The 17,196-nt window shown below is 43.7% G+C and overlaps 1 protein-coding gene across 3 annotated transcripts in view; it reads right to left on the bottom strand.

Moving 5' to 3' along the window:
• The window catches only part of LOC143209610 (uncharacterized), a 54,616-nt gene that overhangs the window by 36,787 nt on the left and 633 nt on the right, over positions 1-17,196 (bottom strand). Inside the window, exon 1 of one of the 3 annotated variants that reach the window (XM_076425500.1) lies at positions 11,632-17,196. This exon is cut by the window's right edge and continues 484 nt beyond it. The exons of the other annotated variants lie outside the window; for them this stretch is intronic. Coding sequence (XP_076281615.1) covers positions 11,632-11,665 — 34 coding nt within the window. The 5' untranslated portion in view covers positions 11,666-17,196. The remainder of the gene's footprint in view (positions 1-11,631) is intronic. 3 annotated transcript variants of the gene reach the window in all.

Here is a 17,196-nt window from a genome sequence, read left to right as displayed (position 1 = left end):
AAAAAGTTCATTGACGCGTCACTCGGCTGAGTGAAAGCATCGGTTTGTCCATTCAATTAGTCTCCTCCCCGTGGTAATGCTCGTACACGCTCGCCGCCGCATTCCCGATAGAAATGAGTTATTGCGACGGGCAGCAGGCGACTCTGAATAATCGGCTACGCTCGTCCACGTGCGGATTTGACGGATAATTGCGCTCGTCGCGAACTATCTTGTCGGCTCTGCCCAGCCTCCTCGGATTAGCCAGAGAGAGAGAGAAGTTACAGTCTTCGGAAATTTAATCCGAGGAGGTTGGAGGTCCTAGTCTACGTAGAAAAATTAGTTTCGGGGTTTCTAGTGTGGACACACAAAAAAGTTGACAGTGTCGAAGACCTAATTAATTATAATTAAGAACAGATCTTCGGAAATTTAATCCGAGGAGGTTGGAGGTCCTAGTCTACGTAGAAAAATCAGTTTTCGGGTTTGTAGTGAGGACACACATAAAGAAGTTGACAGTGTGGAAGATCTAACTAATAGACTGCGGATAATAGACTTCGCATTCATAGGAAAATTGAGTAGATGAAATTCGAAATTGTTGGAAAATTTTTATAATTGAAGTCGTCTATATACGATTTCTCTCCTCTATTAAAATCGTTAAGGGAAGGAACAACATTCAATTTAGTTTCTATTTCTTGCAATCGATGCAGACAATTTTGATTTTCCATAAAGATCCGCAGTCTGCTAATTAATTATAATTAAGAACGGATCTAATAATAACACATTTATAGAAGAATATAATTTAATCCGAAAAGGTTGGAGGTCCTAGTCTACGTAGAAAAATTAGTTTGGGGAAATCGAGTGTGGACACACATAAAGAAGTTGACAGTGTGGAAGGCCTAATTAATCATAATTAATAACAAATCCTAATAACACATTTATAGAAGAATATAATTTAATCCGAGAAGGTTGGAGGTCGTAGTCTCTGTAAAAACAATTGGTTTGTAGGGTGTCGTGCGGACAGATTGCGGGAGAGTACCCCCACGGATTAGGGAATACCTAGGAAATGGAACCTGTTATTATATTAATCAAAGGAATTCTTAATGCTTCGGTGCTGAATAAAGAACTGTGTAAGCATGGGCGTGAACTTGATGCCTCTCGGATTAGCCAGAGAAAAGTGAGCGCTTGGAGAATTCAAACCGGGGTAGTCGAAGTTTTTATTCTCCCGAGAAAATGAAATTTGTAGAGTGTAAATACTTGGGCAGAACTGCGTGAGCTTGTGCTTGATAATCGCGTGTTTGGATTACTAAGAGAACAGTGGACGTTTGGAACGTCTAAGCTGGGGAGGTTGAAGTTTCTACTGCCTCAATAAAACCAGTGACGATGCAGCGAAAGAAAATTGGACACTTGGAACGTCTATACCGGGGAGGTTCTGTTTCTGCCCCTGAAAAAATCTAAATCTGACCAGGAGCATTTCAAAGTGAAGAATGAATTGTTAGAAAATTAATGATAGAAAATTGGAAGCTTGGAAGGCCTAAACCGGGGAGGTCTCTCAAAAAATGCTTAAATTTGACCAGTCTCAATAAAGAACGAAGAATTAACGAAAAAGACGCGACCGAGATGTGGAGACGAAGGTGTTCGCAATTGGCATTGACTGTTCGATTTTTATTCGCGGCCGGTCGCGCAGAAGGATAAGCCATTACAAACTCGAACAAAGTGTCGCCTCGGTAGTGTGCACGCTTGGTCCCATTGAGACGTACGCGTAACACTTGTCCGACGCTCGGCTGGTTAACATACCGGACGCGGTTGCAACTCATTCCCATTCCGAATCGACGGAGGATCGGTTATTTTGTCGCGTCCTTGTCGCGGCCATGACGAACGTTCGCGTTCGCGAGCGCGCGCGCGCGCCTTTCGACTACACCTCTCCTCGCTTAAGATTCTCCGGGAACGCGGCTGATTTAATCGTACGCGGATAACAATACCCGCGGCTGCACGCGACTGGGCATATTGAACTTTCGCGTCGTGAGAAGAAATAGAAATGGCCGTTTAGCCGATAACGCCTCCTCCTCACGAGACACCCTCCTCTCTCCCTCTCTCTCTCTTGCTCTCTATGGTTCTCCTACTCCTTTTTCTCACCTCGTCCTTTTTTTCCGCGGCAGGATCCGCCGCGCCGGGCTCGCTTAATCGTTCTATAACACCTGCGTGCCGATGAAATACCCGAACAACGGACCGCCTTCCACCACGGTTTATTAATGTTTCGATAACTCTGCGGGGCCGTCAGCCGATTCGAAATTGGCCGCGGCCCGCTTTAATTCCCTCCAGGCCGTTCATCTTGCCCGAAAAACGCCGGAGCTCTTATTATTTTCTTCGTAATGGGGAAAAGTATAGCTGTCACTCAAAATTACTGAGACTTAAACCAGTAGAACAATTTCAACAGATTAAGAACGTGTCGATACATTACAATTCAACCGATTGAAACGTCTAAAATAAGGAGAGAAGTCTGCGAGAAATTCAGCAAATTTTTATCCGGCGGAAAAATGCGCGTTCCATTAATCACGTTAATCGTCTCTGTCCACTTCCAAAGAATTCGCCGTTGAACAAAAAGAAAAACCGAAGAAAATTCTCGCGCGAAATTAATAATTCCACTAACAACAGACCCAGCAAAGAATTTGATCTTCCCGGAACATTTCCGCGAAGCATTACGCAAAGTGCAAAACTTCGAAGACCTCGCGCCTGAAGTGAAGGGATGATGATAACCGAGGCCGAAACTCGAAACCTCGATATAACGTCGAAAGCGAAAGCGTTTGACTTGCTCTTCCGTTATCGAAAGGAAAACAGAGGATTTTCCGGGGCTCTTCTGAACCATTGTTAAGGGTCGTGGCTGGTAGCGTGAAACCTCGCGAGACGTTCGAGCGCGTTGCCGAGGCCTAATTAATGAGGGTGGTAGTACGAAAGACAACGGGCCGGGCTCATTGACACGTCGACACCGAATTCTATACGAGAGCGCCGAGCTTTTCTGGGGTCGTCGGCACCGGGTTTATATATCGAACTTTCGCGTTGCTCCAAGAAATAGAAAAGAAGGTTCATCGATAACGCCTCTCCTCGACTGCACGGATGGCTGCCACTTTTTCGACGGAATCTACTCGGTGTCTGATCCCTGCGGAAGATTCCACTTTCCGAATTTTCAAGGTAGTTTCTGTGTCGGCTTCGTCTCACAATTTTTCTTCGACGAGTTCTCCCAGGGATTTTCCCCCAAAAAATTCAGAAACAAAAGAAAATTCTGCTTCTTCAATAATTTACGACTTACAAGGGACATCGCCCGAGTGTAACACGTCGATTTTTATGAAATTTATACAGGATATAATTTGTTGAAAAATATTTGACACATATTTTGCCCCTGTGTATTCGGAAAATGTTATATATTTAATCATTATTGTTAAATGGCAAAAATCAAAAATTCCAAAAACACGTATCTCCTAGTTTGATCCGTAATTTTTGACCCCGTTACATTGTATGATTTTTGAAAAGTTCACTCCGGGAGAAAAGGATAGTACATCATCTATTTTCCCTCATTTGGTACATTAAACTGAAGAAAATGAATATTTTAATATGTCAACATATATTCTGACATGCCTGTACGTACAATGTACTGTATATCATCCTCCATATTTACTTCAATAGAATTTTCGAAATGGGAACGTAAATATCGGGCAGGGCAAAATGATAGCACAAACAGCAGTTTTACATTTGTCAGTTGTGTAGAAGTTACTCAAGAGCAAACATTCATTGCAAAACGTAACTGATAAACTGGGTACTAGCTTCTTTCGTGCTTATTTAATAAAACAAGTTGTTTAAACAACATACTAATGTGTTAAGAATGGGTCGTGGAAAAAAACTAAGTGTACTATGTGAAGTATAGATGCCGAAAAGTTATTATGAGCTTGTTAAAAAATCCTGAAAATTACGGGAGAAAGAAGAGTTCTGGGCGTCCACACAGTTTAACTGCCCGTGAAAAACGTGCAGCATTGAGAACAGCATCAAATTCGAGTATGACTGCGATACAAATCGCCGAAAATGTTGGCGTAAACACTAACGGAAAGAATGTACGTTGTGTTTTACAAAAATGCAAGCACTCAGCGCGAAGAGAATTGCAGAAGAAACCTTGATCAAAGAAGGAGCATAAAGCGTTCCGCTTACAATTTGCCGAAAAGCATATAAATATGAGGACAAAGCGGCGAAGAGTCATATTTACTGACGAAAAAAGATTTAATTTGGATGATCCAGAAGACGTAGGCTATTACTACTATAATTTGAATGAAGGACAGCAATTTTCTAAGACGTCGCCAAATGGGAGGCGTCTGTGTGATAATTTGGGCCAAAATTGGATATTGGGGTAAAACAGAAATCGAATTTATAAAAGGGCGAATGAATAGTGAACGGTATATTCAAATGATAAAATGAACAACTGAACACTTCTGCTGTAAGAATTGCGCAAATAAACACATTTTACAACAAGATAATGTCACAGTTCACGCGGCGAAAGCGGTCAAGAAATACTTTTGTTCAAAAATTATTCGAATTTTGAAGTGACCAGCAAGATCTCCAACCTCAACATTATTGAAGATTGTTGGGGATATCTTGCCAGAGCTGTGTACCAAAATGGCAGACAATTCCAAAATATTAACGATTTAAAGTATCGATTAATTCTGTTATATTTCAAGGTCTTCGTTAAGTGTGCTATAATTTGGAATTTTATACATTGTATTTCGTTAATAATTCTACTTCATTCAATAAAAATAGATAAGTTAATGAAGCTTCGTTTCATTTCATTCATATACATATGTTAAGAAAGACACACTAAAAATAACTGTATAAAAAATATTGAATTTCTAATATTTAATAAACAGACATTACAATAATTTCAAATTGTGCTATCTTTTCGTCTCGGAGTGCACCCTGTTCCATTGTATCAGATCAGTTCTTGCGGAACTGTATCCTAATCAGGCTAGTCTACGTCTGCGATTGATCTCCAGTCGCTCCTACCTAATCTCTCGGGATAACAACGCGAGGCGAGCAAACGCGAATTATGATTTTTCTGCTGACAGATTATTCGCGCTCTGAAGAACATAGTTTATTACGCCCGCAACCGGTGTGCAATGGAATTACATCACTTTCTCAGTCGTATCCGCGTAATAATTCTCCCTCAAAAAATTTTCGCGTGTGATGCACAGTCTCGCGAATTACTCATACTTTGGCGAGCAGAGTTACTTTCGCTCGAAACGATTAAACAGCGCAGCTACATAGCTTTACCGGTTAATTCCGCTTGATGATACCCTTATAAAATGTTTGGAGAATCAAGAGAGAGAGAGAGAGAGAGGGAGGGAGAGCAAAAAAGAAAGAAAGGTAGTCTCTGGAGTAGAATTTCTTTCGTGTCCCGAAAGAAAATTTCTGGCATGATTTTCTGCAAGCCTAGCACGATAAAATGCAGGTCCACTTTATAATCACCTCTGGTTGATAACTCTCCCCGGAATTTTCGAAGGTCCAAGAGAAAGAGTAGGCTCACAAATCATTTACACTTTCAAGAACAGAGTTCCTTTTGCTTCGTCGTGAGTAATGGTCCTGACCTAGCGTTACCTTCTGCCAGGGGAGACCCCGGTCACTTTATAGTCACCCTTCCTTGACAAACCTGTTCGAAAATTGCGGAGGCCCGAGCTAAAGAGTATAGTGAATCATCTACACTCTCAGAAACAGTGTTCACACTTGTACAACTCTTGCCAAAAACTGCTTCAGTCCATAATTAACACATTACTTAGCGTCGACTGTCTAATTGATTTTGAACGTTTGTTAAACTGCGGATTTTTATTTACGGAAAATAAAAATTGCCAGTAGCAACTGCAAGTAGCCACATTATTCAACACTGTTAATTTTAAACATAAATTAATAACGCATCCTTAGGAAGATATTCAAATTTTTTCTATCGAGATGATTTCTCAGGAAAAAATTTTTGACGGGGTTGAAACGCTACGTATTTCGCTGTGGATTTACGAGAAAAATTTGTAGATGAAACACAAAAGAGCAGACGCGTCAGAGAACGCACAACTGCGATCATTTCATTTTACTATACACTTAATTGAAATGTGGAGAAAAATAAATTTCTATTCACCTCTCTCGCTTCCAGCAATTAATTCGAGAAAATTTTTTCACGTAGATCCCGAGTTTAACCATGAAACACGGGCAATTCTCGAGTAACAAGGTGCTCGAATTACACGAAAATTTGAATAATTAAAACAGACTTTAATTGACTTTCAAACTTCGGTATTTGAAGATTCCCAAGAATGATATTTTGTAGACTTTGATAGACCGGATGAATTTATTTTGGGATTCAATAAAGAATGGAGTTCGAGGATTTCCTGTATTATCATTCGCGATGTTATTTTTCTGTCGTTTTCGTTCGGTCCCCGAGGTTTTTGCAACTCGCCGAGAGAGTCTAGACGGCGATGACTCAATCCGAGAGAAAACAACACGGACGCTGACTTATCGGAGTTATGCGAGAAACTTCGATCCGAGCCAAGAAACACACGTTCGTGGCACGGGACAGCGATCCAACGGGACGACGACGGGCGGGACGGGGCCGATTATTTACAAGGAATCATTCATAAGTCCCTTTTAATGTCGGAACGATCGCGCGCCGGGGCTAAGTTTAGCGATAAAGCGGCGCCAGAATGCGTCCATTGTTCGCAGCTTTCGCGAAAGCTCGGACGAAGACCGCCGCGCGCCGTGACATTAGCGCACTTCGAGCAACAGATAGATCGACTTGGATCACACTATGTTCACAGTTTGCAAGCTAAATCGACGTGGACTAACTCTGCTCATACGATCATTGTTCGTTGCATTAAATGTCACTGGAGATGTTTCTGCATCAGTTGCAAGATATACAGTGACTCACAGGAATGTCTGGCCTCTTTTAAAAGGACGATAACTTTTTTGGTACCGAACCACACGATTTGTAAAAATTGCAATCGGCCGGAATTACAGAGAAACTACTAAAAGTTGGTGTAAAAAATACATTTTACATATTCGAAACATTCTAACATCTCCGTATGACAGATACATTTTTGAAAAAATTAAATACCGGCTCTGAAAATAGAGGTTTCAGACTTGAAAATGAGTCCAGAATGATTTCTGTACGATTTTTTTATTACGAAGTTACATTAATTTAAATACCAGCAGTGTTTCGACGAGAATTCAGTGATTTAATTTTGCATGCCAGCGCAATACACAGATCAACCGTGTTTTGTTCACTTGATTCTTGTTTGTACCATTACAATTCACTAGAGTTAATCAAGTATTAATATTAAGCGAGATTTGTCTCGATATGTTTTATATGGATAACGAAGAGAGTTATGTATTCGCGTATACGGTGAAGTTTTTCAAGTGGTAATTATTTGTCGGCAATGTTTCAATTTTGTATGAGTTTTAATTGCCTCTTTGGACAAACAGGTGTGTATCGACAGGCTCGGATAAATGGTCTTCAGCTGGTTTTGTTGAACGAACGGGCAATTGACTCGGCCGTGTCTGTACATTTTGCTCGCTCATTCTACTTAATCCAGGATAATCGTGAGCCTCACGGATACGTTTTCAGAATCGAGGTTCTCGGAATGCGTGAGACTGCTCGTTACACATTTTCAACTAACCTTCTCATTTACCCTATTCACGAATTAATTATAGGAGCACGGTTGAAATGGTTTTGGAGATGATAAAGCACAGAATGTTCGAAACAAATTCCTTGAAATTTCTGCACAACTCTGTCTACGATAAAAATGATGTACAATGAAACTAACGCCAATAAAAATCGTCTTCGTATAATAATCCGCAATTAGATGATTATATTGCATTACTGGGTGCTGGCTTGTCAAGAATTGAAATTGCTCTAGCTATCGAGGAATTTAAGAAATTCCGAGACAATCGCCAGCAGACGCGTTAATCTCGAGTTCCGAAGCTTTTCTTCGCACAAAAAGGAACGGAGTCTGTCGGACTTTCGAGGATCGATTATTCCTATCGCGGTTCTCGAAAGGATCTGGCTAAGGTGTGGGTGTCGAGGATGGGAGAAACCGGGTGAGACGGGGGGTTGTGGAATCGTATCGTCGGTGCTCAGGAGTTAAAATCACTGGTGGCGTTCGCGGGAAACATTCATTTGCAAGAGCAAACATTCGACGCTATTTATCGAGTGTCAGAGGGAATACCTGCGGCCCATTTTCGTATCGAGCGCCGAAGGGACCGACGCGGGATCGAGCAGAACGGAGCGGGCGCAGAACGGTTGCGGGGAGCGGATCCGCCGCGGAACCAGAAAGAGACGAAAAAACACGAATCGGGCGCAACAAAAACATAACTTTTCCGCGATGGCGGCGCGAAGGGTGCTCGAGGAACGAGTGGGTCCTTCTCTAGTATTCCATCGGTGTTATATAGCTCGTCAGATCGAATGTTTGTTTTCAGAAAAATAGACAGAAACGAGACGCGGCCGCCGCGCCGCCTGTAACACGCATTCGCGAAGCCGAAACGTCGCCGCCCCTGTGTTTCGCGTGTATTTTCTCGTTTTTTTTTTCTCTCTCTCGTTTTGTTTTGTTGTTTGTCTCGTTTTGTTTGTTGCTCCTCGGTGCTTTGTCCCCCTATCCCCACCTCTTCCTTTATTATCCCGTGCTGTAGACACTTTGTTGTTTTTCAACACTTCTCACGCGCCCGCTGTTGTTTCGCGGACGAACGCCGACGATGGATCGACGAGAAGATCCTTCGATCCTCTCGCCTCTCGGCGCTATCATTGTTTGTCACGTCTACATTGTCCGCGGAAGCGTTGCAGAATTGCGCGCGGGATATACATACATATATCGCGCGAGTAATTTCGCGGGGTCCCGACGCGCTCGGTGGCTGCTGAGAAATTCATAATGCGGTGAAATGAAATTTGGAGGGAGCGGTGTGCTTGAATTTCGAAGCAACAAGTATGCAAGAAAACTCATGCTTCGAAGGAATGGCGGAGGAACTGGCAAATCCAATGGTAAATTGTACTTCGGCAATGGGGTAGGATTTCTCGAATTTTTAGCTTTTCCTAAACATTTCATTTTCTTCATGATATAGTTACTCATTCGGATTTTATGCATTTACAATAGAAATAGGCGAGCGTAATTTTCAGACTGCAGATTTCGCGCATCTGAAGTTGTCAAATACAAAACTGGAAAAAGAAGAAGAACAGAAAAAACGATGAAGAAGATGGAGAGAACAGATAAATAAAATGCACAGAAGACTGTACTCCGCAGCCTCCACAAAAATCAGAATAAATCCTTCATAAATCATGACTTTGGACCAAAGAAGATGAAGAGGATTACGAGAACAAGCAAATAAACTGCACAAAAGTCTGTCCACAGGCTCCGCGCACACATCGCCGCGATTATCAGAGCTCATCAGCCGGCGAAATCTAAATTCGAGCACGCCGCGCCGGTCCGTGGTTCAACGGTAGCCGGCATTCTTTTATCTGGCAGCACAACGAAATTGTAGCTCGTCGATCTCCAATTTGATCCTCTCCCCGGTACTCCCCGCAGTCGCAAGCAGATCGTCCTTGTATCCGAGCAGCCAGCGGCTTATCAGAATCGTTACGCGATACGAACATACAAGAGCGGGGACTAGGGGACTCTAACTTTCAATCCGGCGAGGTTAAACGAGATCGTGGAGAGGCGATACGCGTTGCCGACGATCTTGGCAGCGTCGCGTCGCCGCGGCCAGATGATAAATCAACGATTCGTCGCTTCATTCGACTCGCATTACCGACCCCCCCCCCCGTAGATCATCGATCGTCCCATCGAGGCCCGCGAGATTCAGCGGCGTGAGAGAGTCGAGATGATTTAAGCACACGTAGATTTCCAAGCGCGAAAACACACCGCGTGTCACGATTTTTGTACAAGCTTCAGCTGATACGGAGCCGGTGCTCTTATCGGCAGAAGTCACACGATAAACCCGTCGACAAGTTTATTCTCCAAATAATCGTAAGATTTATACTTCGTCGTTATTCAATACACGTCGATTTGGGATCGATCGAGATCTAATTTACGAGGACCATGGGAAATCGGGATAAAACAGAAATTTGGCATAGGTTGGTTTGTCGAGCATGTTGCTTTTAGGGTAAGTCTGTAAAGGTTCACGCAATTTAATCCTTATTGTTTTCCACTGCACTTTGTTTCGTTATGACACTCTTAAAAAATTGGCAACATCCGATGAATTCATTTACTAACGTATGTCTACGAGGAAAATGTGATTTGATATAACTCTTAAACAATTGATAACCCTGTATGAATTTCTTTAGAACACGTACTGGCGTGGATCATGTTTATTTAGTGGTGTTTTCGAAATTATTATTTCACGTTTATTTTATTTATGATTCAGATCGATGCAGCGATGCAGATAAGTCCAATTCGTTTCACGATTTGCTCGAATATTTTCGCGCGAGGTCTGTGAGCACAGTGCTAATAGTTGCATGCAAATTAGAGTGATGCCTCTCTCGCGCGACGCGACGCTGATAAGCCGAGGATCCACCGGCAACCATAAGTCACAAGACACCTGGTTATACTCGAGATAGATTGCGGTGCAGTGTATTTTTGATTCGCTCGTGCGTGCCTCGTTTATTTGCGATCTTTTATAAATAGACGACGGATATTTATGCGTTTATAGCATCTGTAAATTTGTAGAATGTAGGAGAGTCATTACGTTGATAAATATTTGAGACGGGCTCTACCTTATTTTTACCCTGGGGACAATTACCGAGTCAAACAATGGAGGAGAATATAATGCGTATTCTAAAATGTAATGTTACGATGTATCACGGTTGACGGTTCGCTATTCAAGTCGAAACTCAACTTGCGAAACAGTTGTTCCTTGTTATACGAAATATAATAAAGGTCTGTGTTCGTTAAATAGTTATTGTATTTATAATGTGTTTGTGATTCGATGCTGCGATATCGTAAATTGATATCTAAATTATGACAAGAATTTCGACTTTTATCCTAGCCTCCTAGCCTCTTTCTGGATCGTTCAAACTGAACGTAAATCACACATCTGGTCAAGAAGAGCAACAAATCAATCTTACCCTAATGAATGAAGATAACAAATTGAAAATCATGGTTATTGGACACGAACAGTCTCCTACCCTTTCCTATCCGTATAAAAATTGATCCTTGTGTACAATTCTGCTAAACAAGTATAAAAAGAATTATCCAAATCGGATCCTTACGAAGCAATAAATCAAGTTTACCCTGAGAAACGAAGACAACGAGATGGGAATCTCGATTCCAACCGAATCCCAGACTCCCAGTCATCGTCCAAGAAGGTATAAATTCATACTTCTACAATCTCGTAATTCTAATAGTTTTATCTTACGATTATTGAGATTGTACAGATTCACCAAATTTACTTCTTTTGGCATATCTTATAAAAAGAATGCCTATAAATGTCACAAGTAATGTAAAATGGTCACTATCAGTGCTCTATGAACCTAGTGTTAAATGAACATTAAAAAGTCCCCAAAATTTCAGCGCGAAGAATACAATAGCGTCGACCGATTTTGGAGAACGCCGGCGAGACGGTTCTCGGAAAGGGTTTTGAATGGTAGAAAATTACCTCGGGAATAAGCAAAGTTCCACAGGCCGATCATCCGTGATTCCGTTGTTGGCGTCGGTGCAGCAACCGGCTATAGTTCGCCGTGGCTAAACGAAAACCAATCGTTCCGCTGGTCCCGATTGACTCCGCGCTGTCCGATAACGATCCGGGATCACCAGCCGGCGCCGATATCATCCTCGTCATGTCAACCGGCGAGAGAATGATCCTGTTTCGATGACGACGTCGAAGAGGAATATCGCGATGAACCCCCGCGGAGGGCCTCTGCCAGCGATAACGTTCGCTCTTGGCTGCTCGATCGTGTCCTTTTCACTCTCTCTCTCTTTCTATCTCGCTCCCTGTCTCTCTTCGTCCTTCCCTCTATTTTTTCGCGGACCTCTTTTTGGTTCGTTCGTTTGAAACCAGATTACAATTCGACGCTTCATAGAACGGAAACAAGTGAATCACCGCGCGCATTTCATCCCGTTTCCGCGACAATTCTCTCTCTTCGTTTCATGCTCGTCGGGCGCGTCGACGCTCCGTCATTACGACAGGAAGATCGTCGACGCGTGTTCGGCCGGCCTCGGGATCCGCGAAACGACCAGGCTCCCGACAGTGGCTCGCTAACTTCACAATAGGCGGACGTAATTGCTCGCCAGAGGCTGCTTCGAAATCTCCACCGAGGAAGACCTTGAACTCGGAGCGATGCCGAGGAAAATGCGAATTTGTCTGGGATGTTTAATCTTTGCACTCGGTTATAAATCATGCGTGCTCCATCGGCTCTGTCTGTTCCGCGCTTTCCTGGAAATGATTCTCGGTCGCTTCGGAGACCGGTGATGAGGTGTGTCGTTCATAGGTTGATGGTTGGCGGCTTGAGACACGTGGTCTGTCTTCGTGAATTGGAAATTGTTTAGTTGGACACTAATTATTTCGTGTGTATAGTTGAATGTGATTTCTTCGATATGGACCGCGAGGCAAGAATCTTCTTAAGTCTGATTTTTGGTAGTACATTTGAGGGACTGTTCAACACTTGCAGGCTTTGTGGATCAAACCTCCCTTCTTAGCACAATGAAGATTATTCAGTGACAGTTGGATTAATGAATTATTTTATACATATAGAAAAAATGAAGATAGCAATTACTAAGTGTACACGGCACAGAAGCAAGTTCTTTGCGTCTTCGAATCTTTGGTAGCTGTTTATCACAAAGAAACTTCTAACTTCTCTTGCATCCAATCGACACTCGCACAAAATCGACAACTGGCACATTCTCCAAAAATGATTCCACAAAAATCCTCTTCGACGACCGATCTGAAAGATGGCCGATCACTCACGATCACCCGACCCTAACTTCGAAACAGGTGTCCAACGCCACGAAGTATCCAAAGTCCTGCGAACTTCCTGAACTCAAAGACCCGTGCACCATCGAATCTACAGTACGCAACCATAATCCCAAGGTAGCAGGAGCGTTTAGTTAGCCGGTAGCTACGCTATCACTGGATGACGATGTCTTTGGCGTTGTGTATCGGGCACGGAAGACGGATCGAGCAGATCGAGAGGATGTTGGTTGTGCGCGCGAGACAGGGTCGGGCCGTTGGGATCGAGGATCTACGATCGCGGCGCGGCGGTGGCTCACGATCCCGCGAGGGCCGTTCTCTCTCTCGGTCAGGAGCGGCACGATCATCCGCGCGCGAGTTCTCCGTCAGCGAAACGTTCACCTTGACCAGAGAGGCCAGGCTCTCGATCGGCGATTTACACGCTGCCTGGCTGGGCGTTAACACGATCAGAACGATCAGCATCCGAAGGACTCGTTCGCTCGCTCGCGCGCGCGCGCGGCCGCGACCACGACGACGACACAAACACAACGACGAAGAGAAAGAGAGCCTGGCCTGTTCTCTGGCACAATCGAAAACCTACTTGCTACCGAACGACGACGGGAGAGCAGCGCGCGTTTCGTCACTCTGCACTGGCGAGACGATAATTTCAGTGGCGATTAGATGACCCAACACCGACGATAGCTAACGAGACCGTATTTTGCGGATCAGCATGGCAGAGAGTCTCTTCCGTCTCTCTTCCACGCGTCTACTCGGCGAGCCTCTCTTTCTTGCCGACTCTATCTACCTCCTCCCACTTTCTATCTCTCTCTTTCTCTCTTTATTTCTTCTTCTTCCTCTGTCTTTCTCCACGATCCCCTCTATCTAGCCTCGTCTCTTTCTCTCGTTCGACTTTTTCCTCTCCCGAGCGTTTTGCAAATCGCCACGAACCATGATCACCGAAGCGACACCGTCTCTCTCTCTCTCTCTCTCTCTCTCTCTCTCTCTCTCTCTCTCTCTCTCTCTCTCTCTCTCTCATTCTTCGCCCAGGCTACCACCGGGTTATTTTTTTCTTTAGATCAGGCAACGTGTTATCCTACGACCTATCCACCAGTGCCGGGTTAAACTGCGTCAAGGACACCACGGAGACTCGAGGAACGAGTCTCTCTCTTTCCGACTACCAGCGGATTTTTCACGTCAGTTCGGCTAGGGCATTCCCCGAGCATATAGGCTTTTGTTAGAATGCGAGCGACGTCTGTGTCCACCGGTTTCTCGGGGATCCTGTCGTCCGAGAATTGGTCAGCGTTGAATTGTACGCCAAGGACGATGGACAAGCGTGGATCCAGTGATTCACTCGTTCTTCTAATAGGAACTAGTTTTGGGGATCTCGGCCGGTGTTGATGCACGCTTTTGAATTTATAGGATTTTTGGAACTGATTGTGGCTGTGTCGAGGACAGCGGAACAGTTCATATTTGATCTTGGATTATTCTGCTTTTTTTCGGTATTCAAATTAGTTTGGATGCCACGGTTGGATTTAGTGGGTTATTTCGGGAATGGCATTCACATTAAGCTACGTCAAGGACGCAGCACCAGGTCATTCACTATTTTTACAGATTTTTTGTTCTTTGGACTATTTTGCAATTTTTATATTTTCACAGTTTTTTTATGTACTGTGTTATCCCGAGAGCGAGATGTGATTAAGCTACGACAAGGACGCAGGATCAGGTCATTTACTATTTCTGCAGACCGTCGCTCTTTGGACCATTTTGCGACTTATTATCTACTCGAATGGTTTTGTTCGATAGCTTTTTATGCACCGTGTTATCCTAAGAGCGAGATTAAAATTGAGCTATGTCAAGGACGCAGGGGCACCTAATCCATTCGTTCTTTCTACAGACTTTTGCTCTTTCGGATGTAAACATTCTTGACCCCACGACTTTTGTTCTTTATTTACGCGGTCTCTGTCAACTAGCTTTTAGTATACCGCGTTGTAGTGGAGTAGAGGTTTAAATTGAATTGAGTCAAGGACGCAGCGGAGACTTGCGGACCACCTGATCCTCTTTGTTTCTCTCAGCAGACGTTTGTTTGTGCGTGTGTTTCGCGAATCGCTGGATCAGATGATCGTAACGGCCGACGGTTACAAAGATTACTAGCTTTCTAATGTGTAATCCTCTGTTTATATTATTTATCTACTAATTTTATTTCTTGACAGAATAGTGGCACAGGACAATCTTTGTAATTTTGACAGATCTTTCCCATTTTTACGCGATTGTTAAATTGTCCGTGCGAATACGATGACAAGGACAGTTCTAGAATTTCAGACAATCATGCTCTATTTATGCTACCAACATACCAATTACTTTGTTGACACGTTGTAGAATTGAAGAGTTCACTAGGTTTGAGTTAAACAGCGTCAAAGAGACGCAGGATATCATAATAGATTACCTAATCCTCTTGCTTTCTTCAGAATTCATCTTTCGCGCCTTTTACATACATATCGTCTGAATCAATTCTTGCACTCTAATCTTTCATCCCTTAATCCTTCCTCAATATATTACATAATTTACAATCATTCAGGCTTAAATGAAACAGCAACTACAAGTCTTAATCCCCTAACCTTTAAGCTCATATTGATACTAATTCCACCTGCCTACCAGCTGTCTTCGTCAACACATTATTCTCTGCAACCAATCAACCTCTACTCAATCTGCATTCAGGAAAAATCTACAATCCACGCAATTTCTTCATACTTTCTTCCTCCTCGAATCGTCTAAGGCAAGTCTAGACACCCTCTCATCAGCTGTCTTCTCCAACACATTATCCTTTACAACCAATCAAGCTCTGAAAACGAACACTCTACTCACAAGGGCAGTACCCCAAGTGTCCGACTTCGATTTTGATAATCTTTTGTGAGACGATGGTATATGGATCCCTAACGATGTCTGCAAAATATTAGGTGTAGTTACTCAATAGTTTTAAAGATATAAACAATTGAACATTTGGAACTTCGAAAACTTGAGCTGCAAATCATGTGTATATCAATAAGATATGAAACTTTAATTGTTTCATCATGTATATACCATCGTCTCACAAAAAATTATCAAAATCGAAGTCGGACACTTGGGGTCCTTCCCTTGTCAGTCTCTTCACGCTTTCCTCAAATCGCCTAAGCTAATTTCAGCCAGCCTGTCTCCTATTCACCGTAGTCCTACTTTATCAGTCCGTCAAAATACAAGAAAAGTCCTACCCTCTTTAAAATGTACACATTGATCGCTTCAACACGACAATGGAGCTCAGAAAGAGAAACAATCGCAAGTAAGAAGTATAGTCTGATCGGACACGTTCATTGGATGGACACACCAAACCTTATTCCATCGAGTCCCGACTGTTGCTGATCCTTCGATCCGGCAACTTCAAATCAAAGAGCACGTGGACTAGTGTCGCAACGGTTTTCTCAAGTAGATCCGGCGAGCCGAGCTCAGACCCGAGCGACCCGCTCGTCACCAGTGTCCGCGCGGGTTCCACGACGGGTAAACGCGTTGTGCAGGCAGCGTGCGTGGTGCGCGCACACGAGTTTAGAAGCGAGCGGGCACGTGTCTAGCCAGCGGCGTGTTTTAATCGGTGTCGGAAGAGCACTTCTGCTAGTAGATGCCGGCTCGGCTGTCTGTCTGGCAGCTCGGCGTGCAGCGCCGGTATGTGTGTGTGTGTGTGTGTGTTCACACGTGTCTGTACATTATGTGTACGTCTGTGTGTAGGAGAAGGGCGACTTGGACACATGTAGAGACATACGGAAAGAGCGGGAACGTGGGAGAAGCAAGAGAGACCCACAAGTACACCCAGCCGGTAAAAGAGAGAAAGAGAAGGAGGAAGGGCGGGAAAATTTGAAAGCGCGCGTACCAGCCGCGCGGGCTCCCGATGACGTCGCCGTTTTGGCAAAACGTGGACGACGCACAGGTGGCTGCGTGCGTGATTTCGGGATGATGACGGGTCGGGGGTGGGGGAGCCGGTCGTTTGGCGGCTAACTCTCGAACCGCGTGGTTTCGCGCGCTAATCCGCAACTGACGGCTACTCGGACCAATTACTTTCTAAAGAATTCATTGTTTCGATTATGTAAATTGACAGTTCATTCTTTCAAGGATCGTAGATGTACTCAGAATTGAGACTTTTATAGATTGATTGGGGACGGTGTAGCTGCTCGAAATCGCCCATCTATTCTTTCAGGGATTGATCGGAGGTGGTGTACCTGCTCATACTCGACAGACTATCCTCTAAAAGAT

This window comes from Lasioglossum baleicum, chromosome 6 (assembly GCF_051020765.1).
Source record: "Lasioglossum baleicum chromosome 6, iyLasBale1, whole genome shotgun sequence".
Lineage (NCBI taxonomy): Eukaryota > Metazoa > Arthropoda > Insecta > Hymenoptera > Halictidae > Lasioglossum > Lasioglossum baleicum.
The sequence above is the reverse complement of the archived record's forward strand: the minus strand, read 5'-3'. Positions and strand labels throughout refer to the sequence as shown.